At 41.4% G+C, this 23497-nt stretch overlaps 1 protein-coding gene across 12 annotated transcripts in view; it reads left to right on the forward strand.

The window, feature by feature from the left end:
* The window catches only part of grin1a (glutamate receptor, ionotropic, N-methyl D-aspartate 1a), a 69521-nt gene that overhangs the window by 11391 nt on the left and 34633 nt on the right, over positions 1 to 23497 (forward strand). For 10 of the 12 annotated variants that reach the window (XM_047371923.1, XM_047371922.1, XM_047371924.1 and 7 more), the window contains exons 4-9: positions 9019 to 9081; positions 9880 to 9977; positions 11446 to 11567; positions 11987 to 12161; positions 12677 to 12821; positions 23168 to 23254. In XM_047371923.1, coding sequence (XP_047227879.1) covers positions 9019 to 9081; positions 9880 to 9977; positions 11446 to 11567; positions 11987 to 12161; positions 12677 to 12821; positions 23168 to 23254 — 690 coding nt within the window. The remainder of the gene's footprint in view (positions 1 to 9018; positions 9082 to 9879; positions 9978 to 11445; positions 11568 to 11986; positions 12162 to 12676; positions 12822 to 23167; positions 23255 to 23497) is intronic. The other 2 variants (XM_047371925.1, XM_047371933.1) reach the window with 1 other exon arrangement.

The following is a 23497-nucleotide window of genomic DNA, read 5'->3' on the forward strand; positions in this document are numbered from 1 at the left end:
AAGCAGTCACAGGGAATAAAAATTAAATTTCTTTAGGGTTAAATAAACATGATATTTTAGCCAAATGAACATCAATCCATTGTCTATACCAGTTTATCCCTGCAGGACTGTTAGGTTGCTGGTCCTCATCTCCAGCAGGGTACACCCTGGACAGGTCATTCGTCAACACAGAGACACACAGCATGGACAACCATGCGCACAGAGGGAATTTATAGTAACCAACCTGCATGTTTGTTGACTGTTGGAGGAAGCCAGAGTACTCAGAGAGAACCAATGGGGAGAATATGCAAACTCTATGCAGAGAATATGCAAATCCCAGCCTGTGATTTAAACCCAGGACCTTCTTGCTGCAAGGCAACAGTGCTACTGTGCTGCCCGTGAAATGTATAGAGTAGTCTTATATTTGTACAAAACAGATTTGTGAGTCATTGTAGATCCAAAACCTTAAAATTGTCTTACATGCATGCCCTGTAAGAAAAGAAAAGTTTGCTGTTTCCTAATTTTCTGGGATTGATTGTTTTCTGATTTTGTCTAAAAGCTCAGCAACAAGAGCGGGACATGGGTAAATCTTCTAAACAGCTTCATGTATTTAGTTTCATTATCTGGTGCACACAAGTCTGATTTAATGTAAAATTGAGCTAAAACATGGGTAACAACTGACAAGTTGTTTGTGTTGAGTCTAATATTCTTCATTTCTAGAAGTTTGTTTTTTGTATAAAAAATCTTGCTTTTTTAAAAAAGTGACCATCTGCCTGTACTGGTAACGTAGGTTTGCACAAAATCGTTCAGAGGACAAGAAAAGGCCCTTGGGCCGCACTTTGGACCCCCCTGATTTGGATCAAAGCATATTTATGTGTCAGAATGGCCCAGTCAAAGTCCAGACCTAAATCCAGTTGGGAATCTGTGGAAAGACCTGAACACAGATGCTCTCCATCCAGTTTGACTGAGCTTGAGCTGTTTTTCAAATAACTGGTAGACGTTTCAGTCTCTAGATGTAAAAACAAATGGTAGACATACTCCAAAAGCTGCAGCAAAAGATGGTTTACTCTACTTCACAATTATGCATTACTTTGTCATTATATTTCCTATAAAGGCCAAATAAAACTCATTCAGGTTTGTTGTTGTAACATGAGAAAATGTGAAAAGTTCACGGTGTTTGAATACTGCTGTGATGCAGCGTAGATATGGGACATGTTTTTAAATTTTCTCCTTTAAATTTGCTCCTAGCGGGATTCTGAGTGAAAACATAACTGAGACAGTTATGATGTATGCCCTGTAGAAAAAGAGAATATTACAGTAAAAAAAAAATCCACTCCATCCATTTAATAAGATGAAATCACGCTGGGACGGGGGTTTTACTTCGCCATGCTTGCTCCTCTCTGGGGCTCTTTGCTGTAATTGTGTGGTCGAGTGAAATGAGTCCTGATTCAGAGGTTTAATTAAATCAGAAGCTGCAGAGACTCAGAGTTTGACATCCACCCGAGGCTGTTTGCGGAAGCAAGCCGAAGTTAAAGCGAAAGCTGCTCAGATTACTGGGATAAGGTTGTGCCACCAACAGGAAAAGTCTTCAGAAAAATCACGCTGGATTGTGCAGCTATTTGTAAAGCTCAAACACTGTGAGAGTCATTTCATTTAGTTGAGATTCATATTCTGCATTTATGGAGAAAAAACAGACAATTAAAAGCTTTTGATGAGAATCCAGGAAGCTTCTTTTATGCTTGCATGATCTCAAAATGAGTCCATCTGTGCTCTCCATTTATCTGAGAGAAGTTGCCGGAGCTCTTTTTCTCCTGTGAGGCTCCAGTTATGAGTGTATATTTAGACACAACTGCAGCGCCAGTTTGAACATTTGTTAGGTGCTGGGAGGCATTTATATAAAAATATATGAGAATTCAGGGAGTGATTATTGTGCGTAGGGCTCAGGGTAAAAGGGTATAGACTGAAAATCCCACAAACAGACAAAAGCAAAAGGGAAATTGATTCTAGGACTAATTGTACATCCCGGCCTGTATCTCCTGTACGTTCCCCCGCCGTGCCACCGGGTTCAGTGCTGTCAATATACTAATAAAGGTCAAAGCCCAGTGCTGTTACACCAAATGACGTATTCCATCACAAATGCAGTTTGTCTTTCTAATTCACAAACACATTGTTTGTCTTACTGGGATAACCAACAGCCCTGTCTGCTATTACTGCCTGGCACCCATAAAGCTTCAAAATCTTTCATTGCAGCAGCATAATCTGACACCAAAAAATAGGGAAAATCCACCCTTTGATTTGAATGGATTTATTTACAGGAGAAAAATCCAAATTAGCAAATAACAATGTCGACATGACTTTTTTGTCATCATTGTCTAACATCAGGCATACCAGACTAAACTTTTCCTGTTTTTGGTCAGTTAGATTCACCAAAATAAATTTTTGTGTCATGAATCACAGTGAAATTAAACCTGTACCGACATGGGCTGAAAGGCAGCTCAGAACAGAAGAAGCCAGTAGCAACATAAACAGCTAGATTACAGTTTACAAAAGCACTCAGGGACACAGACCTTAATTTCTAGAGACATGTCCTGAGGTTTGATTAAACTAAAATGTATTTTTTTGGCCATATTGTCCATCTTTACATTTGGATCAAAAATGTTTCAATCTTGAGAACCCCATCTCTACTGTAAAGCACGAAGGTGGCAGCGTCATATTGTGAGGCTATTTTGCTGCAGGAGGGACTGGTGCACTTCAAAAAGAAGAAGACATCATGATGAAAGAGCACTACGTGGAAACATTAAACAACATTTTATGACATGAGCAAGGAAGTCAAAACATAGGCACAATTGGGTCTCCAAATGGACAGTGACCTTAATCATACACCCATAATAGATACAAAATGTTTTAGAGTGGCTGTTGCAAAGTCCTTGATCCCATAGGAGATGTACAGGTCCTTCTCAAAATATTAGCATATTGTGATAAAGTTCATTATTTTCCATAATGTCATGATGAAAATTTAACATTCATATATTTTAGATTCATTGCACACTAACTGAAATATTTCAGGTCTTTTATTGTCTTAATACGGATGATTTTGGCATACAGCTCATGAAAACCCAAAATTCCTATCTCACAAAATTAGCATATTTCATCCGACCAATAAAAGAAAAGTGTTTTTAATACAAAAAACGTCAACCTTCAAATAATCATGTACAGTTATGCACTCAATACTTGGTCGGGAATCCTTTGGCAGAAATGACTGCTTCCATGCGGCGTGGCATGGAGGCAATCAGCCTGTAGCACTGCTGAGGTCTTATGGAGGCCCAGGATGCTTCGATAGCGGCCTTTAGCTCATCCAGAGTGTTGGGTCTTGAGTCTCTCAACGTTCTCTTCACAATATCCCACAGATTCTCTATGGGGTTCAGGTCAGGAGAGTTGGCAGGCCAATTGAGCACAGTGATACCATGGTCAGTAAACCATTTACCAGTGGTTTTGGCACTGTGAGCAGGTGCCAGGTCGTGCTGAAAAATGAAATCTTCATCTCCATAAAGCTTTTCAGAAGATGGAAGCATGAAGTGCTCCAAAATCTCCTGATAGCTAGCTGCATTGACCCTGCCTTTGATAAAACACAGTGGACCAACACCAGCAGCTGACACGGCACCCCAGACCATCACTGACTGTGGGTACTTGACACTGGACTTCTGGCATTTTGGCATTTCCTTCTCCCCAGTCTTCCTCCAGACTCTGGCACCTTGATTTCCGAATGACACGCAGAATTTGCTTTCATCCAAAAAAAGTACTTTGGACCACTGAGCAACAGTCCAGTGCTGCTTCTCTGTAGCCCAGGTCTGGGGAATGCGGCACCTGTAGCCCATTTCCTGCACACGCCTGTGCACGGTGGCTCTGGATGTTTCTACTCCAGACTCAGTCCACTGCTTCCGCAGGTCCCCCAAGGTCTGGAATCGGCCCTTCTCCACAATCTTCCTCAGGGTCCGGTCACCTCTTCTCGTTGTGCAGCATTTTCTGCCACACTTTTTCCTTCCCACAGACTTCCCATTGAGGTGCCTTGATACAGCACTCTGGGAACAGCCTATTCGTTCAGAAATGTCTTTCTGTGTCTTACCCTCTTGCTTGAGGATGTCAATAGTGGCCTTCTGGACAGCAGTCAGGTCGGCAGTCTTACCCATGATTGGGGTTTTGAGTGATGAACCAGGCTGGGAGTTTTAAAGGCCTCAGGAATATTTTGCAGGTGTTTAGAGTTAACTCGTTGATTCAGATGATTAGGTTCATAGCTCGTTTAGAGACCCTTTTAATGATATGCTAATTTTGTGAGATAGGAATTTTGGGTTTTCATGAGCTGAATGCCAAAATCATCTGTATTAAGACAATAAAAGACCTGAAATATTTCAGTTAGTGTGCAATGAATCTAAAATATATGAATTTTAAATTTTCATCATTACATTATGGAAAATAATGAACTTTATCACAATATGCTAATATTTTGAGAAGGACCTGTACAGGCAGAGCTGAAAAGGTCTGTGTGAACCTGACCCAGTTACTCCAGTTCTGTCAGCAGGAATAGGTCAGAATTCCAGCAAACTATCATAAGAAGCTTGTGGAAGAATACTGAAAATGTTTGCCCCAATTCATACAGTTTACAGGCAAATCTACCAAACACTAAGGAGATGTATGTAAACTTCTGAGCTTTAAGAAGGTTAAAATTATTGTCTCTCTCAATCTTCTGGCTGTTGAAATACTTGATAAAGTGATTTAAAAAAAAGGTTGTGTCACTTTGTAAAATGTGTGTGAACATCTGGTTTCAACAGTAAAGTGTTTAAACTAAATTTCCTTAATTATCGGCAACCCTCATGTCAGTACTTTGTACGACCCCCCTTTCAGTCAACAGGAGAACACCTGGTCTTTTCCTATGGCATTCCAAACGTTGGAACATGCAAAGAGACAGGTCTTTGACCAGAGTCCACTTCTGTGGTGATTTATAGTTTTTCTGTCATTGTTCTGTTGAAAGACCTGATGATTTTCAGCAGATGATTCTAGATTTTTATCTAGAATGTTCTGGTATTTCGAATACTTCATCAATTCATGAACTCCAACAAGGCTCACGAGGATTTTGGAAGAGAAATAGTATCTCTGACACTGGAGGATGCTTTTACTCTCATCTAATGTATTTCTTACCATAACAGAACCAGTTGCTGTGTAGGTGGCATCAAATACTTGGTGACCCTAAGATACAACTCTTTGCTGCAGCTTTCAGTGAAATGTCAGCATTTTTTACCTCCCTTACCCTCCTCCTAACTGTCTGTGGAGGCAAGATAAACTCATCCTGCCTTGTTTGTCACAGTTGCAGTTATTTTAAATGTCTTACTTATTGCTCTGACTGTAAATACAGGTGGATTTCTTTCCTAGTGAATTAAAGTACTCCAATTAAAGGTCGGGGTTTTCTAAATTTTTCATAGAGATCGTGCTACTGAAATAAAAGATTTATGTAATATAAGGCTTTTCCACAACTATACTTGAGGAATCACTAACTCTGGAGGACTCTGTGTACTTTTCTAAAATAAAGAGCATTTCAAATTAATCAAAACAGACCCCTGTTTCTTGAAATAAAAAAACAACTGATGCAACATCCTGTAGAAGAACAAAACAGCCCAGGGTCGACAGCCAGAGGAAAGTTGGAAAAGCTATAAATTATGAAAACATAAACTGCTGAAAAATAACACAAAGTGCCAGGTTTCTTCTGGCTTTTAAAGATCCACCTTGTAATTCTGATGCGACGCCACTTACGGTCTAACATCTCAGGGCAAAAAAAGGATTTAGGGATTTATTTTGGGCACTGTGATAAATAGAAATAAACAGAGAAAACAAATACTTCTGTTGTGTGAGATAAACTTCAGCTCATCGCCAGGGTAGCTTGTTCATTAAGACCCAAACTCAGTGTTATATTTCATTCCGCTCGCAGCTGGAAAGAACAAGAAAAACACATCTGGGTAGAAAAGGAAGGATTGGCACTAAAAAATAAAACAATTAAAAATTGGGCAGAAAAGTTTGTAAAAAAATTATGCTAATTGGGGTCGATGAGATCCATTGAGGCAGCAAGAATAACGGATAACAATTTGCTTCAGTAGGTACTTTTACAGATTCCAGCCTAATTGAATATGTGAAAAAGGCCTTTTTCCCTTTATCAAAGCATGTTGGAGGATCTGTGATGCTGTGGGCCTGTCAGAGAAAAGTAGGAACCTTGAAGAGTCCACTGTATCATGAACTCTTTGAAACACCAGGACATTTTAAGCATTTTCATCTGGTCCCCTTGATGAAGAATACAAATAAGATCGCTGATGTTTTCAACCTTGCTTGTTTGAATCAGAGTTTGAATCTGATGATGGCCAGTTCATGATGGATGCTGGAGTAGATGATGAACCTGAAGCAGTCATGGAGACAATGGTTGTCTTCAGAACTGTAACTGGTACAAATCTGTTAATATTATTTAAAATTTTGGATTTTACTACCTTATCTACTTACACAACATATCAGTATAACATCAGGGCTTGTAGCTCAGAATATAAATAGTATTATGAAAAAGTATTTATACTCCAACAGATTTATTTTGTTTTTGCATCTTTGCCACACTTTTTAATAAACAGACCCTGCGCGGTGGCTCTGGATGTTTCTACTCCAGACTCAGTCCACTGCTTCCGCAGGTCCCCCAAGGTCTGGAATCGGCCCTTCTCCACAATCTTCCTCAGGGTCCGGTCACCTCATCTCGTTGTGCAGCGTTTTCTGCCACACTTTTTCCTTCCCACAGACTTCCCACTGAGGTGCCTTGATACAGCACTCTGGGAACAGCCTATTCGTTCAGAAATTTCTTTCTGTGTCTTACCCTCTTGCTTGAGGATGTCAATAGTGGCCTTCTGGACAGCAGTCAGGTCGGCAGTCTTACCCATGATTGGGGTTTTGAGTGATGAACCAGGCTGGGAGTTTTAAAGGCCTCAGGAATCTTTTGCAGGTGTTTAGAGTTAACTCGTTGATTCAGATGATTAGGTTCATAGCTCGTTTAGAGACCCTTTTAATGATATGCTAATTTTGTGAGATAGGAATTTTGGGTTTTCATGAGCTGTATGCCAAAATCATCCGTATTAAGACAATAAAAGACCTGAAATATTTCAGTTAGTGTGCAATGAATCTAAAATATATGAATGTTAAATTTTCATCATGTCATTATGGAAAATAATTAACTTTATCACAATATGCTAATATTTTGAGAAGGACCTGTATTTAAATGTCTGACACAACACCTAGACTTATTGGGCTTATCGGACCGATACAGTAGAGTATTCATTGACGGAACATTGTATTGATGTGTAGACAGCCTCGTCTTAGTGAGAGGACAGACTCAGAACCGGACTGCAGCGATGTAGGAGCTTTGAAGCCAGGCAGCTGCTACGAACCCAGTGGGGCAAAAAGATGTCAGATTTTCAGATTTTTTTTATTTATTATTACTTTAAATGGTCTACAGAGCGTCTCTCCTCTCACAGGACCAGAAACTGGACTGGAAGCCAAAATGGAAGCACCTCAGGTGTCAACTCAGGCCATGTCCTACTTTCATGCAGAACAAATTAGCAGTTCTTGTGCAAAAAGAGCACAGTTAATGGTTGTGTTTTTAGACTTATAACATAGATTTATACATAGAGTTTAACTGAATGTCATCAAATTGGACTAATATTTATTGATTTGAACTGATTTGAATTTGACTGTATAATGACCAGGATTCATCTTTACAAGGTGGCTTACAGTCGAGGTACAATACTGTGCTACTGTGCCATACACGGCAAAGCCCATTATTTCCAAATTTACATACCTCCTGTAATACGTGTAGAATAAAGAGTTCTGGTATGAGATAGAGTACGTCAAAGTATTTTATGTAATAGACTAATATAATGCAGTGCATAGTTGTGGAATAAAAATGGTTTTCAAACTGTTTTCACAGATAAAAATCTAAACAGTGTGACAAGCATTTCTTGACAGTTCTATTTTTTTCTGTTACCCCTAAATAAAACTAGTTTAAAACAATTGCCATCTGAAGTCTGCAGCAATCTCCATATAAATATATACAAAGGGTGACCTATCCTGCTCTTTCAGAACCAGTATCCTGCACGTTTTAGATGCTCCCCTGGTCTAACGCATCTGAATGGATCCTTATGAGATCTCAGCAGAACTCGACACACTGAGGGAGGAATTCAGTTGTGTTGGAGCAGGGACACATCTTAAACAAGCACTAGAGTCAGCCACCTTGGCTACAAATCTAGCTGTTCTGTGAAGGCCTCGACCTGAGCTGCAGAGATCCCCAGCTCAGTTGGGAGAATTTGTTGACAGGACAACCGATAATCAAGCAATTCACCAATCTGGCCTTTATGGAAGAGTCGCAGGAAAACAGTCATTGTTAAAAAAAAAAAAGAGTTTCCGAACTTAGTAGGAAACACAGCAATCAGATAGAATAAGGGGCTCTGGTCAGATGAGACCAAAATCAAACTTTTCTACCAACCATGATATGTGTTTGCGGGAAAACTAACAGTGCACATCACCCATAACACACCATCCCAATGGCAAAGCATGGTGGTGGTAGCATCGTGGGTTTTCATCAGGGACAGGGAAACTGGTCGGGATGGATGGATGGATGGATTGATGGATGGATGGATGGATGGATGGATGGATGGATGGATGGATGGATGGATGGATGGATGGATGGATGGATGGATGGAGATTTTTCCTTTGAGTGCAGCACCTCTGCTTAAATACAATAAACGTTCCTGAATTGTATTTTTCAGTATATTTTTGGTGTATCTGATCATTTTGCTCTTTCCTTAAGCAGCCTTTGGTGATGTTCTTTGCAAGCCCCAATGTTAAAGGTCCCAATTTGAAGCAGAAAAGTGGAGATTTGTTGGAATGCTTTACTGCCCTCCATTTTCAACTGTTTATAATATTTTTCTGTGTCTGCATATTTTCTCTGTGCACATTACTCATCAGAATAAAAAAAGGAACTATGAAAACCTCGACCAACTGTCCTATGACAACAAGCGAGGACCTAAGGTATATTTGCATGGTCAATGCACGCCGCCCACCAACTTTCCAAACGTAGCAACTAGAAACCAGCCCAAACCAGTCACCAGCCGACCCAAAAATATCCCCTCTCTTGGTAGCACGTGTTTTCTTTGATTTTTTACTTTCAGACATTTCCCTATAATTTGAAAAAAGAATGATTTTGGTATGAAAAAACTACCTTTTTCGGTTGTAACAGGAAAAAAAAGAAGAGAACAGAGCCCCGCTTTTATCATTTTCATTTTTTCCGTCAATAAAGGAATGCATGTACTCAAAACACACACATTCACTCACACACACATGCACACATACAAAAAAAAAACTGTTTGCAAGTTCATTCCTTTGTGGAGAACCAGTAGTGTGGGACTCAGATATCCCAGATGCTACTTCCTCCCTCTCCGTAGCACTTCCCTGGTTTCAGCAGTTTATTTTTTTAATTTGATTTATCTTTTCGGAGGGATAACGCACCCCTCACTCCCCCTTCACCTGTTTTTAGTTACTGGTTGCATTGACCTTTTTCTCCCCCTCTACCTAACACATGCACGTTCTTCTTTGAAGCCTTGACATAACCCTCAGTTTGCATGCAGACAAATGCAAAAGTTTTTTTCCCTTCAAGCTTTTTCTTTTTTTAGTTCAGCCGGTTCCCCTGGATCGCTTTCCTTTTTAATCTCTGTCTCTCGTTTTTTCAAACAAAATTGGCCAAGCTCGTGCCACACAGGTAAAGAGGCAGCATGGTGTCTGTGGTCGGGATAAGTAGCTGGCTTGACCTTTCTTGTGCCCCAACCGCAGGCCGAGAAAGTCCTACAGTTCAGTCAGGAGACAAACTTAACCGCCCTGCTGCTGGAGGCTAAAGAGCTGGAGGCCCGAGTCATCATCCTGTCCGCCAGGTGAGACAAACTTTCATCCTTCTTCCTTATCCAGTAGGTAAAGAGGCTGCGTGGTGTTTGTAGAACCATTCACAAGAGAATCCACAACACTAATATGCAAAAAGTACAGTGACTTTTTATATAGCTTGAAATTTTTCACTTTGTGTCATCCTAGAACCACAATCTGTAGTTTGGAAAGGGTGTGCAGTTGTAGGTCCTGCGTCAACTAGGATATGACAATCCAAAGTGCAGAAATAAAAGTTGCCGTCTACTTCAGCGCTTAGGATTGTGAAAAATGAGATGTGACATCTCAGTGTTTTCAATCCCCAAAGATGCAAACGTTTTGCCCTACTTTTGCAGAAACGTAACACTGCATATCACCCTGAACACAGCCTCCCCAAGGTGAGAGAAAGATTGCAAAAAGCAACATATCATGTTCCATTCTAAAACAAATTCAAGAATAGATGAGAAACAGGTCATTGGCATCCATCAGTCACAAAAGCACTTTCCATGGCCTGATGTAGTAAGAGATTATTCACAAATACAGAAACCATGGAACACTGGTGAACCTTCCCAGGAGTGGCCGATCTACCAAAATTACTCCAAAAGCACATCGGTGACTCATCCAGGAAGTCACGGAACAACCCAAAAACACATCTAAAGCTCTGCAGGCCTGATTTACCTGGTCGCCCATGTAAGGTTCACCTCTGTTCCATGTTCTCTCTTGTGGAAATTGGCTCTTCCTATTTGCTAAAAGTTGAAGCCTTAGAAATAGCTTTTGAAATAACCCGGCATTCATTGTCGCAAGATCTTGCTACACTCCTACTGATTAGCTACAGTATTTCAGTTTACTGAAAAGTTACCAAAAACTACCAAATATGGATTTACAGTTGAATATTATCCATTGATTATCCATCTGCACTCAAAAGATGAAAAATAATAGCGAAAATGCTAAAAATTAGGAATGGAGTGTCAGTATTCGTGAATAAAGTGGATTTAAACATGGAACTGAGGAAGACGAAGTCTGATGAGAACAGAAAAGCATCCAAAAGCAGATTTTGTACCTTTGTAGTTTTTGTCTTTCTGTACTCATTTTTGGGTACAAGAAGGAGCTGTCTGCTCCAGGGCATTTCGTACATACTTTTACAACCGATGATTTAAAGTCGTTTTTTGTGATATACTCATACTCCACTACAAAGAAATGTGGTAAAATGTGGGTAGAAAATGGTTTGTTCACTGGTAGTAAATGGAAGCTGGGTGGAACGAAATGGCTCAAAAAGAGCCAATCACAAAACATATTCTGAGGAAAGTGCTGACCAGACCAAGAAAAGCTCAGCTCATGCCACATAATTACCTGAGAAACACAGGAATCAAAGTAAATCATGAAAATAACTAATCAAACCCGCTGAATAGGGGAAAGTGGCACACAGAATCTCAACTTGTCAAACTTTCAACCTGCATATTGAAGAAATTCTGTTTTTATCTCCAGCGAGGACGATGCTGCTGCCGTGTACAAGGCGGCCCGCTTCCTCAACATGACGGGCTCCGGATACGTGTGGCTGGTGGGGGAGCGGGAGATGTCCGGTAAAGCTCTGAGCGAGGCGCCAGACGGTACGTTTCCTGGCATGGGAATAACACCGCTCACCCTGGCTTTTGTTCCAGAGTCAAGCATAAACACATGAAGGATCACAGAGATTACCATGGATGAATCAGATAAATAACTGTATACCTGCATGTTGTGTTAAACCTTTAAGCATCCTGTAGTATGGACTCAAACACTCAGAACAAAATTAATTCAGTTGTTCTTGGTTTAAATGATATATAAAGTGAGCATTTTAAAAGCTTTTCTTGCCTTCGGAAATATTGTAATTTTGTTTAGAAAGCACAAAAATACTCCTTTGAATTTTAAAATGACTCAGGTCTGCTTGCAGAGGTGATAAATGGCTAATCCAATATTTAGTTTTGAACGTTGCGGTTGTGGAACATTTTGCTCCTGTTGGTGATCATCTCTGTTGTCCCCCGGGTCTAAGGTCTGATCGCACTCCAGCTCATCAATGGGAAGAATGAATCGGCCCACATCACTGATGCCGTGGCTGTGGTGGCTCAGTCCATCCAAGAGCTCTTTGAGAAGGAGAACATCACAGAACCCCCGAGAGGTTGCGTGGGCAACACAAACATCTGGAAAACAGGGCCCCTTTTTAAACGGTAGGTTTGATACAAATCATTTTTCAACTTAATGAAAAATTTGTTTAAGATGTTGGTTGTGAAAGCTTTCTATGAGGTTTAGTTCTAGGGACTGAGAGGGCCGTGGGTAAAGATGATTGGACAGATTGTGTCTGATGTACCATGCTGTGACTTGCAGACTTAGAGCACCATCAGATTTAGCAGAATTCAGTATCTTGCATCCTGCAAACAGAGCTGACCTAGTTACGAGAGGCTTCTCTGCAGCATCACAAAAAGTAAAAGCACTCTTTATTAAAAATGATGCAGCTGCAGATAGTAGATAACTCTGCAACCACTCGTTTCTGACATGTTGAATACATTTTCTACAAGAAATGTGCTGATTTACTCTATATGACACCCAGACTTAGCCAAGAGGAAACAATTCAAATTAAACTGAACGTTTAAACTCTGTGTGGGTGATAACATATCATGAGTACATTTGTCATTAAGAGACAGATACCTTTTATTTACTTAGTTTTTGGGGTTTTTTTCCACAGAGTGCTGATGTCCTCCAAATATCCAGAAGGCCTCACGGGACGAGTTGAGTTCAATGACGACGGAGACAGAAAATACGCCCACTACAGTATTCTCAACTATCAGAAGTCTCGTCTCGTTCAAGTCGGCATTTACAATGGCACACAGGTAATGCTCGCATGCTGGGACTAAAGTGGCTTTTATGCTTTTAGGATAAGAGAAATTTATCTTTTAACTCACTCGATTTAAATACGTTCACCCGGTCCATGAATATCATATTAATTTGGAGCTTTTGAAGAGTCATTTGAACCTCTTTCTTCAAATTATAAATTACACAATAAACAACTGCAATGATTTTCTTTGGATGTACAAGTATGAATTTATTTCTTCTCTGATCCTCACAGTCAAGATTATTCACACAAGGGCAAATATATATATAAACCTGGTAAATCTGGTGAAATATATAGAAAATCTCCATCTGTGAATATAGAACTCAAAGATGGCGGCGCGTAGGTAACCTCCGTCCTGTTCCTGGGAATGTATACGTCCAAGGACCTCTGCTGGACAGGCAATACATAAGGTCAAAACTGATCAAGAAGACAGAGCAGAGACTCCACTTCCTGGGAGTACTCTGAAGGAACCACCTGGAGGATATACTTTCTTTATATGCATCTGACAGTGGCAGCTGCCATAATTACATCTATAATGATAACAACAAAAGCATTCTGATTCTGATTCTTAGCAAGCTGCACCTCTACCAGATTTATTTTTAGCTTTCAACAAGTTATAAATCAGTGTATCTGACCAATCTTCTTGACACAATTGGTAGAGTCCATTTAAATTGGTTGGTTTTCTGGTACAAGCCCTTCTTTTAGGCATAGTTCATACATTTTTCAATAAGATGGATTTCAGGGCTTCAGGAAGGCCATTCTACAAGCATAGTGTGTGTCTACTTTATTTATCCTTTTATTCATTGTTTTGTTGAAACAACAGACTGAGTTCTAAATTTCAGAAATCTGACCTAAACTGTCCCTTAAGAGGCCAGGAAATTGGTTGAATGATCAGTAAAAACACAAGACCCATCAAGGTACAATGCCATGAAGCCAGGTAAACCCCAACAGGGGATAAAAGTAAAGTAAGTGAGTACAATTTTATTTCTAAAGCACCTTTCACAGACATATACAACACAAAGTGCTTCACAAGGGCAAATAAAATACAATACCAAACACATTAAGCAAAGGCATTTCTGAATAAAAATGTCTTTAGTTGAGTCTGTGGAGTCTGTGCAGCATATGGACAGTGGGAGAGAGTTCCAGATCCTTGAAGCCACCGCCTGAAAAGCCCGGTCTCCTAGGGTTTTAAAACGGGTTTGTGGTACCACCAGCAACATTTAACTTGAGGACCTCAAAGACCTAGACGGAGATAGAGGATCCAAAAGGTTCAGAATATATTTAGGGGCCTGGCAATGCTTTGCCATGAAAATTAAAAACAAAATTTTAAAATAAATCCTCCCTGGTAAGGCCTACGCCAGGGTATTGGAGAGGAGAGTCCGGCCGATAGTCGAACCCCGGCTTCAAGAGAAGCAGTGTGGTTTTTGTCCCGGCCGTGGAACACCGGACCAGCTCTATGCCCTCTACAGGGTACTCGAGGGTTCATGGGAGTTTGCCCAACCGGTCCACATGTGTTTTGTGGACCTGGAGAAAGCATTCGACTGTGTCCCTCATGATGCCCTGTGGGGGGTGCTCCAGGAGTATGGAATCGGGGGCCCTTTACTAGGGGCCATCCGATCTCTATACAAGCGGAGCAGGAGTTTGGTTAGCATTGCCGGCACTAAGTCGGACCTGTTCCTGGTGCATGTTGGACTCCAGCAGGGCTGCCCTTTGTCACCGGTCCTGTTCATAACTTTTATGGACAGGATTTCTAGGTGCAGCCAAGGGCCGGAGGGGGTCTGGTTTGGGGACCAGAGGATTTCGTCTCTTCTTTTTGCAGATGAGGTGGTCCTGCTGGCTCCCTCTAGCCGAGACCTACAGCATGCACTGGGGCGGTTCGCAGCCGAGTGTGAAGCGGCTGGGATGAAGATCAGCTCCTCCAATTCCGAGGCAATGGTTCTCGACCGGAAAAGGGTGGCTTGTCCTCTTCTGGTTAGAGGGGAGTTCCTGCCTCAAGTGGAGGAGTTTAAGTATCTCAGGGTCTTGTTTACAAGTGAGAGAAGAATGGAGCGAGAGATCGACAGACGGATCGGTGCGGCTGCCACAGTAATGGGGGCACTGTGCCTGTCCGTTGTGGTGAAGAGAGAGCTGAGCCGAAAAGCGAAGCTCTCGATTTACCAGTCGGTCTACGTTCCTACCCTCACCTATGGCCATGAACTTTGGGTCATGACCGAAAGAACGAGATCCCGGATACAAGCGGCAGAAATGAGCTTCCTCCGTAGGGTGGCCGGGCACTAAGGGAGTTAAGCTGAGGAGCTCGGCCATCCGGGAGGGGCTCGGAGTAGAGCCGCTGCTCCTCCACATCAAGAGGAGCCAGTTGAGGTGGCTCGGGCATCTATACCGGATGCCTCCTGGACGCCTTCCTCGGAAGGTGTTCCAGGCACGTCCCACCGGGAGGAGGCCCAGGGGACGGCCCAGGACACGCTGGAGGGACTATGTCTCTCGGCTGGCCTGGGAACGCCTTGGGCTCCACCCGGAGGAGCTGGAGGAGGTGTCTGGGGAGAGGGACTTCTGGACGTCTCTGCTGAGTCTGCTGCCCCCGCAACCCGGTCCCGGATAAAGCGGAAGACGACAATGACGACGGTTAAAAAGAGATTACATTCTGTATTTGTACAAGTACTTGTAGAAAGAAGAGATGGCGAAATATGCCATATGTTGATGTTCCCCTGGGCAAGGCACTTAACCTCAAGTTGCCTACAGATCTGCGTATCGGTGTATGAATGTGTGAGTGTTAGTGAGTGCGATTGGGCGCTATATAAGTTCAGTCCATTTACATGCTGAGTATGATTAAAATAGTCTGTAATGGAGATAAGATCAGCAGCTGCACAAAACATCATCAATGTGCTGGACAAAATCTCCCAGTATCAAAACTTTCTCCAGCTTAATGTTAGATGAAAGAAACCCCGTGAATTCAGATAAAAACACACTGGTCGCACCTGGAGGACGATAGACTAAAATAGAATAAAATTTTCAGAAAGCCAACTTTAATTGTTCGCACCTCAAAAGCAAAGGAACCTGCATTAACAAGTCTGCAAGACAAACAATCTTTAAACACAGCCTCTAAACCACCGCCCCGATGCACTTCACGCAGGGTCCAGAGCACAGAGCAGTGGTCTCGGGACCACTAAGAAAGAACCACCTGCTTTGTTGTCAGACGAGAAAGATATAGCTATATGGTCACAATGTCAAGAAATATAAGGCATAGAGGTGGTAGCATTATGTACTTGGTACTGGTGTACAGTACCAAGTACATAATGAATAAGGATGGCTCCCACCAAACTCTGCAATTTCACCTCAAGCTTGAATGCAGTTGCAGTTCTTGCATTAATGGCACCCTGAGCAAGCCCCTCCTTCTCCTGCCCAAACAAAATGCAGGGAATCATCTGAGATTCGGGGCGGGATAATTATATTGTTTGGACTGGACTGGACTGATTGGATGCTCTGTTGCTCTGGGTAACGTCACTTCCTGTTTTCGCTGTTGGTGAATTGTTTGGTGTGTGAAGCTCTCTCGTTTGATCTGATTTTTCTCTACTGTGATATCTCTTACTTGTTATAATACATAAGCACGTTAAAACACTTACTTTCTGTTGCTACTTTTAACGTTTGGGGACTCTCCGTGTTTACACGGTTTTTCTAGTAGTGGTAAGGGGTCGCTAGCTTAGCATTAGCTCCACCATGGCTACCCGTTCTACTGTTTCTCTCTGAGTCTTCTCCTCTCTCCTGCTCTGTGTGTCAGATGTTCAGTTACTCCTCTGCCTCCTTTAGTGATGATGGGACGTGTAATAAATGTAGCATTTTTGTAGCTTTGGAGGCGAGGGTGTCGGAATTGGAGGCCCGGCTCCGCGTTGTTGAAAAACCATCAGATAGCCGAGGCCCCTTAGCCAGCGCGGAGCCACCGAGGGTAGCTCCCCGTAGCAGTCCTCCAGCAGAGCCCGCGCAGCCGGGGCCTCAGGCCGGTTGGGTGACAGTAAGTAGAAAGCATAGTCCTAGATCCCAGCCCACAGGTCACCACCAACCCGTCTGCGTTTCTAACAGATTTCCCCCGCTCAGCGACACACCTGCTGAGAAGCCAACTCTGGTCATTGGCAGCTCCATAGTCAGAAACCTGGCACTTGAGACACCAGCGACCATAGTCAAATGTCTGCCAGGGGCCAGAACGGACGACATCAAATCATACCTGAAACTGCTGGCTAAGGATAAGCGTAAATACAGTAAGATTGTTATTCACGCTGGCGGTAATGACACCCGGTTACGTCAATCGGAGGTCACCAAAGTTAGTGTTGCTTCGGTGTGTAAGTTTGCCAAAACAATGTCAGACTCTGTAATTTTCTCTGGTCCCCTTCCTGATCTGACCAGTGACAACATGTTTAGCCGCATGCTGTCATTCAACCACTGGCTGTCTAGGTGGTGTCCAGAAAACAATGTGGGTTACATTGATAACTGGCGAACATTTTGGGGAAAACCTGGTCTTATCCGGAGAGACGGTATCCATCCCACTTTGGATGGAGCAGCTCTTCTTTCTACGAATCTGGCCGAATTTATTAGTTCTTCAAAACTCTGACAACCCAGGGTTCAGACCAGGAAGCAGGGTCATAGTTTAACACTCCTCTCTGCAGCTTCTGTACTGCTACCCACCCATTACCCTATTAAGACAGTGTCTCGCCCACGGCCAAAATTGAATAGATTAAAAAATAATCTAAAAGGAGGAAATCAGGAAAATCTAATAAAAATAAACACAACTCAGACTAAAAAGAAAAATACAACAATTAAATGTGGCTTACTGAACATAAGATCTCTCTCTTCAAAGACATTGCTAGTTAGTGACCTGATTTGTGACAATCAGATTGATTTATTTTGCCTCACAGAAACCTGGCTGCAGCAAGAGGTTTATGTTACTATAAATGAGTCAACTCCTAGTAATTATTTAAATTTTGACATTCCTCGAATTACTGGGCGAGGAGGAGGAGTAGCAACCATCATTCAGTCGGATTTATTGATTAGCCCCAGACCAATCAATAGCTACAACTCTTTTTAATATTTAATCCTTAGTTTTCCTCATCCAAATTGCAAAGCACTAAAACCTCTTCTGTTTGTTGTTTTGTACCGTCCACCAGGCCCTTACTCTCAATTTTTAGATCAGTTTTCAGACCTTTTATCTGATTTAGTGTTAAATACAGATAAAGTTATTATAGTGGGGGATTTTAACATTCATGTTGACGCTGAAAGTGATAGCCTAAATATGGCGTTTAATGCTATCTTAGACTCAATTTGCTTTGCTCAAAACATTAACAAACCTACCCACCTTTGTCTTCATTCTCTGGACCTTGTGCTGACATATGGCATTGAGTGTAAAGACATAACAATATTCTCTCATAACCCTGTCCTGTCTGACCATTTCTTAATAACCTTTGAGTTTAATTGAACCGAGTACTCCACACCTGAAAGAAAATTTCATTATAGTAGATCATTATCAGGCGATGCTGTAACAACCCTTAAAGAATCTGTTCCACTTTTAATTTCCTCATTATCACTGAAAAGCACAATGGAGGGCAATAATTCTGTTTCTGCCCCTTCACAAATTGATTATTTTGTTCATAGTGTTTCTTCATCATTGCGTGATGCATTAGACAATGCAGCCCCCTTGAAAAAGAAGGTAATCATTAATAGGAGGCTAGCTCCTTGGTTTAATTCAGAGCTGCGTACTTTAAAGCACAATGTTAGAAAATTGGAGAGAAAATGGCGCTCTACACACCTAGAGGATTCCTACTGAATCTGGAAAAATAGCCTACTGTTGTATAAAAAGACACTTAGCCAAGCCAGAACAGCTTATTTCTCATCATTAATAGAAGAGAACAAGAATAATCCTAGGTTTCTCTTTAGGACAGTTGCTAAACTTACACAGAGTCATAGCTCTGTTGAGCCATCCATTCCCTTAGCTCTTAGCAGCCATGACTTTATGGGATTTTTCTTAAATAAAATTGATTCTATTAAAAAGAAAATCTTTGACATACTCCCGAAGATGATTACTTCATCCTCAGCAAGTGAGACAACATTGGAAATAACTGCAGAACCTGATTTGTGTTTGGACTGTTTTGATCCTGTGAAGCTTCCTGAGTTATCAGAAATATTAGCTTCATCTAAACCTTCAACTTGTATGTTAGACCCAATCCCAACCAAATTATTTAAGGAAGTGTTCCCTCTGATTACCAGCCCCATTTTAGATATGATTAATCTACCTTTAGTAAATGGACATGTACCACAGGCTTTTAAGTTAGCTGTAATTAAACCTTTACTTAAGAAACCTTCGCTTGATCAAGATGACTTAATAAATTACAGACCTATATCCAATCTTCCATTCTTATCTAAAATTCTTGAGATAATTGTTGCTAATCAAATGTGTGAGCATTTATACAGCAATGACCTGTTTGAAGAGTTTCAATCAGGTTTCAGAGCTCATCATAGCACTGAAACAGCTCTGCTGAAGTCACTAATGATATTCTTATGGCCTCAGATAATGGACTTGTGTCTGTTCTGGTTCTGTTAGATCTCAGTGCTGCATTTGATACAGTCGATCACAATATTCTCTTAGAAAGGCTGGAATATGCTGTAGGGATCAGGGGAACAGCGCTAGGCTGGTTTAAATCTTATTTGTCTGACAGATTCCAGTTTGTTCATGTAAATGATAAATCATCTTTAAACTCCAGGGTTAATTGTGGAGTACCACAGGGCTCAGTACTTGGGCCAATTCTCTTTACTATATACAGGTCCTTCTCAAAAAATTAGCATATTGTGATAAAGTTCATTATTTTCTATAATGTAATGATGAAAATTTAACATTCATATATTTTAGATTCATTGCACACTAACTGAAATATTTCAGGTCTTTCATTGTCTTAATACGGATGATTTTGGCATACAGCTCATGAAAACCCAAAATTTCTATCTCACAAAATTAGCATATTTCATCCGACCAATAAAAAAAAAGTGTTTTTAATACAAAAAACGTCAACCTTCAAATAATCATGTACAGTTATGCACTCAATACTTGATCTGGAATCCTTTTGCAGAAATGACTGCTTCAATGCGGCGTGGCATGGAGGCAATCAGCCTGTGGCACTGAGGTCTTATGGAGGCCCAGGATGCTTCGATAGCGGCCTTTAGCTCATCCAGAGTGTTGGGTCTTGAGTCTCTCAACGTTCTCTTCACAATATCCCACAGATTCTCTATGGGGTTCAGGTCAGGAGAATTGGCAGGCCAATTGAGCACACTGATACCATGGTCAGTAAACCATTTACCAGTGGTTTTGGCACTGTGAGCAGGTGCCAGGTCGTGCTGAAAAATTAAATCTTCATCTCCATAAAGCTTTTCAGCAGATGGAAGCATGAAGTGCTCCAAAATCTCCTGATAGCTAGCTGCATTGACCCCGCCCTTGATAAAACACAGTGGACCAACACCAGCAGCTGACACGGCACCCCAGACCATCACTGACTGTGGGTACTTGACACTAGACTTCTGGCATTTTGGCATTTCCTTCTCCCCAGTCTTCCTCCAGACTCTGGCACCTTGATTTCCGAATGACATGCAGAATTTGCTTTCATCCGAAAAAAGTACTTTGGACCACTGAGCAACAGTCCAGTGCTGCTTCTCTGTAGCCCAGGACTGGGGAATGTGGCACCTGTAGCCCATTTCCTGCACACACCTGTGCACGGTGGCTCTGGATGTTTCTACTCCAGACTCAGTCCACTGGTTCCGCAGGTCCCCCAAGGTCTGGAATCAGCCCTTCTCCACGATCTTCCTCAGGGTCCGGTCACCTCTTCTCGTTGTGCAGCGTTTTCTGCCACACTTTTTCCTTCCCACAGACTTCCCACTGAGGTGCCTTGATACAGCACTCTGGGAACAGCCTATTCGTTCAGAAATTTATTTCTGTGTCTTACCCTCTTGCTTGAGGGTGTCAATAGTGGCCTTCTGGACAGCAGTCAGGTCGGCAGTCTTACCCATGATTGGGGTTTTGAGTGATGAACCAGGATGGGAGTTTTAAAGGCCTCAGGAATCTTTTGCAGATGTTTAGAGTTAACTCGTTGATTCAGATGATTAGGTTCATAGCTCGTTTAGAGACCCTTTTAATGATATGCTAATTTTGTGAGATAGGAATTTTGGGTTTTCATGAGCTGTATGCCAAAATCATCCGTATTAAGACAATGAAAGACCTGAAATATTTCAGTTAGTGTGCAATGAATCTAAAATATATGAATGTTAAATTTTCATTATGACATTATGGAAAATAATTAACTTTATCACAATATGCTAATTTTTTGAGAAGGACCTGTATATGCTACCAATAGGTCAAATTATTAGGCAGCATGGGATACATTTTCACTGTTACGCTGATGACACTCAGCTTTACTTATCCATAAATCCTGACGAGCCCAACCAGTTAGATAGGCTACAAGCATGTCTTGAAGATATAAAAACTTGGATGATGTAAAATTTTTTGCTTCTAAATTCAGACAAGACAGAAGTTGTCGTCTTTGGACCGGAGTCTTTAAAAAAGAAACTGTTTAGTCAATCACTTAATCTGGATGGCATTAAATTGACCTCCGGTAATAAAGTAAAAAACCTTGGTGTTATTTTTGACCAGGACATGTCATTTAAATCCCTGGCTCTGTGTCTGCCTGTGACACCTTTCTGGAGAGGGGAATCGTCCGAGCTTCTGCTGGCAACAACTTAATGCTCACCCTCTACCAATGATCCACATAGCCCTGTCTTTTAGTGTTTAACCCTTTCTCTCTCCTAGACATGGCGATTGACTGAACTTCTACTGTGACTAACTCTATGTGCTCTCTTTCAGACTCTAACCTTGAAAACTGGCTCAGAGTTTATCTGTTCTTTCTTTCTAGGTGAAACGACTAAAGGAGCTACATCCATTAACATTTACTTTCCTTCCCATAGAAAGTACTCCTGGATCAGTGCTTCTTTGTTCTCTTTGTGTCTCTGATCTGTTCTCTCAAACCCCCAGTCGGTCGTGGCAGATGGCCGCTCACACTGAGCCGGGTTCTGCTGGAGGTTTCTTCCTGTTAAAAGGGAGTTTTTCCTCTCCACTGTCGCTACATGCATGCTCAGTATGAGGGATTGCTGCAAAGTCAACGCCAGTGACTGTCCACTGTCTCTACATGCTCATCCAGGAGGAGGGAATGGTGCAAGTCACTGACTAGATGCTGGGTTTCCTTAGATAGAAAAACGTTTTATCCAATTTGAATAAAAAGGTAACTCCGACTGCACTGTTCAATTGTTAGGATTAATTGGAATGTATGTACCTGACTGTTGTGAAGTGCCTTGAGACAACATGTGTTGTGAATTGGCGCTATATAAATAAAACTGAATTGAATTGAATTGAAAGTATCTGGTGCTCATGCACCCCATTTCTACTGCCGCCCTGGGCAACCGTCCACATTGCTTGTATCAAAACCCGGCACTAGATGAATGTACTTGGATTTTCTAGCAGGATAAAGATCCCAAACACGCGTCAAAATTATCTTTGAAGTAGATAAAGTAACAACTTATTATGAAAGAGGAACCATGCATAGTGTGAAAAAAAAGTAACTTGCAATTTTACCAAGATTTATTGAGGTTCTCAAACTTTTGGTACTTTCTTTGCTCTGAATTATGCATTTTGTGTTTCTCCAAAAAAAATTATTTATAAAACGCCTACTGGTATGGGTTAAAATTAAAAGCATTCATATGCTTCAAGGAACCTGCAATATAAAGTGTGAATAAATAATAATGTTTATCCCTCTTTATCCAAACTCAAACTCTCAAATTAGAACCTGATTGCTTCTCGCTGTTGATTTGGTTTGAATTAAATCTAGTTTTTATACTCTGAGTGTCTGGATACATAATTAGTTTGAGCATTTCAATGTTGTCAGCAAATGGGTTATTTAGATTTACTTTCTGCACTACAAATATTAAAACCCAAATCTGTTAGAGTGGACTATAAATTCCAAATAAACATCTTATTACATCTTGGTTCTGGTTCTTATGCCAGCTGGAAGCTGTTTAAAGGAAGACAAACTGACCAGACTGCAAGGATCAGGACTTCAGCTCCCTGTAATGTTAATGACTTCCTGCAGGCCTCCAGTGTAACACACAAGGCAGAGGTGAAGGCAGTAAACAACAGATCTGCTGAGCTGTGGTTATGCAAAGCTGACTCATTAGTTATCCTCACCTGCAGTGTTTGGAGTCTCATCAGCAGCATGCTTTCTGTCAGCGCACACCTTTAATGCGGCTGCGTGTTCGCTGTCCCTGCAGGTGGTGATGAACAATCAGCGGAAAATCATCTGGCCTGGAGGGGAGACAGAGAAACCGCAGGGCTTCCAGATGTCTACTCGATTAAAGGTGGGCTGCCTTCACTTGGCCTGTCACATATACACATGTCCATTCGATGTTCTCACACTAGATGTTGCAATAAGACTTATTGTGCACATTGGAGGAAATTGAATCTGTTTAAAATAGTAGTGTTGATTGGAACTGCTGTACATCCTCATTTATTTGTGTCAGATTTTGTCTTTAGGTACTTTTTAGGGGATTCAATTAAAGAAATGATGGTCTTTTTTTGGTAAAATGTCTGTTTCGTGTTGA

Source organism: Girardinichthys multiradiatus, chromosome 8 (assembly GCF_021462225.1).
Source record: "Girardinichthys multiradiatus isolate DD_20200921_A chromosome 8, DD_fGirMul_XY1, whole genome shotgun sequence".
NCBI lineage: Eukaryota > Metazoa > Chordata > Actinopteri > Cyprinodontiformes > Goodeidae > Girardinichthys > Girardinichthys multiradiatus.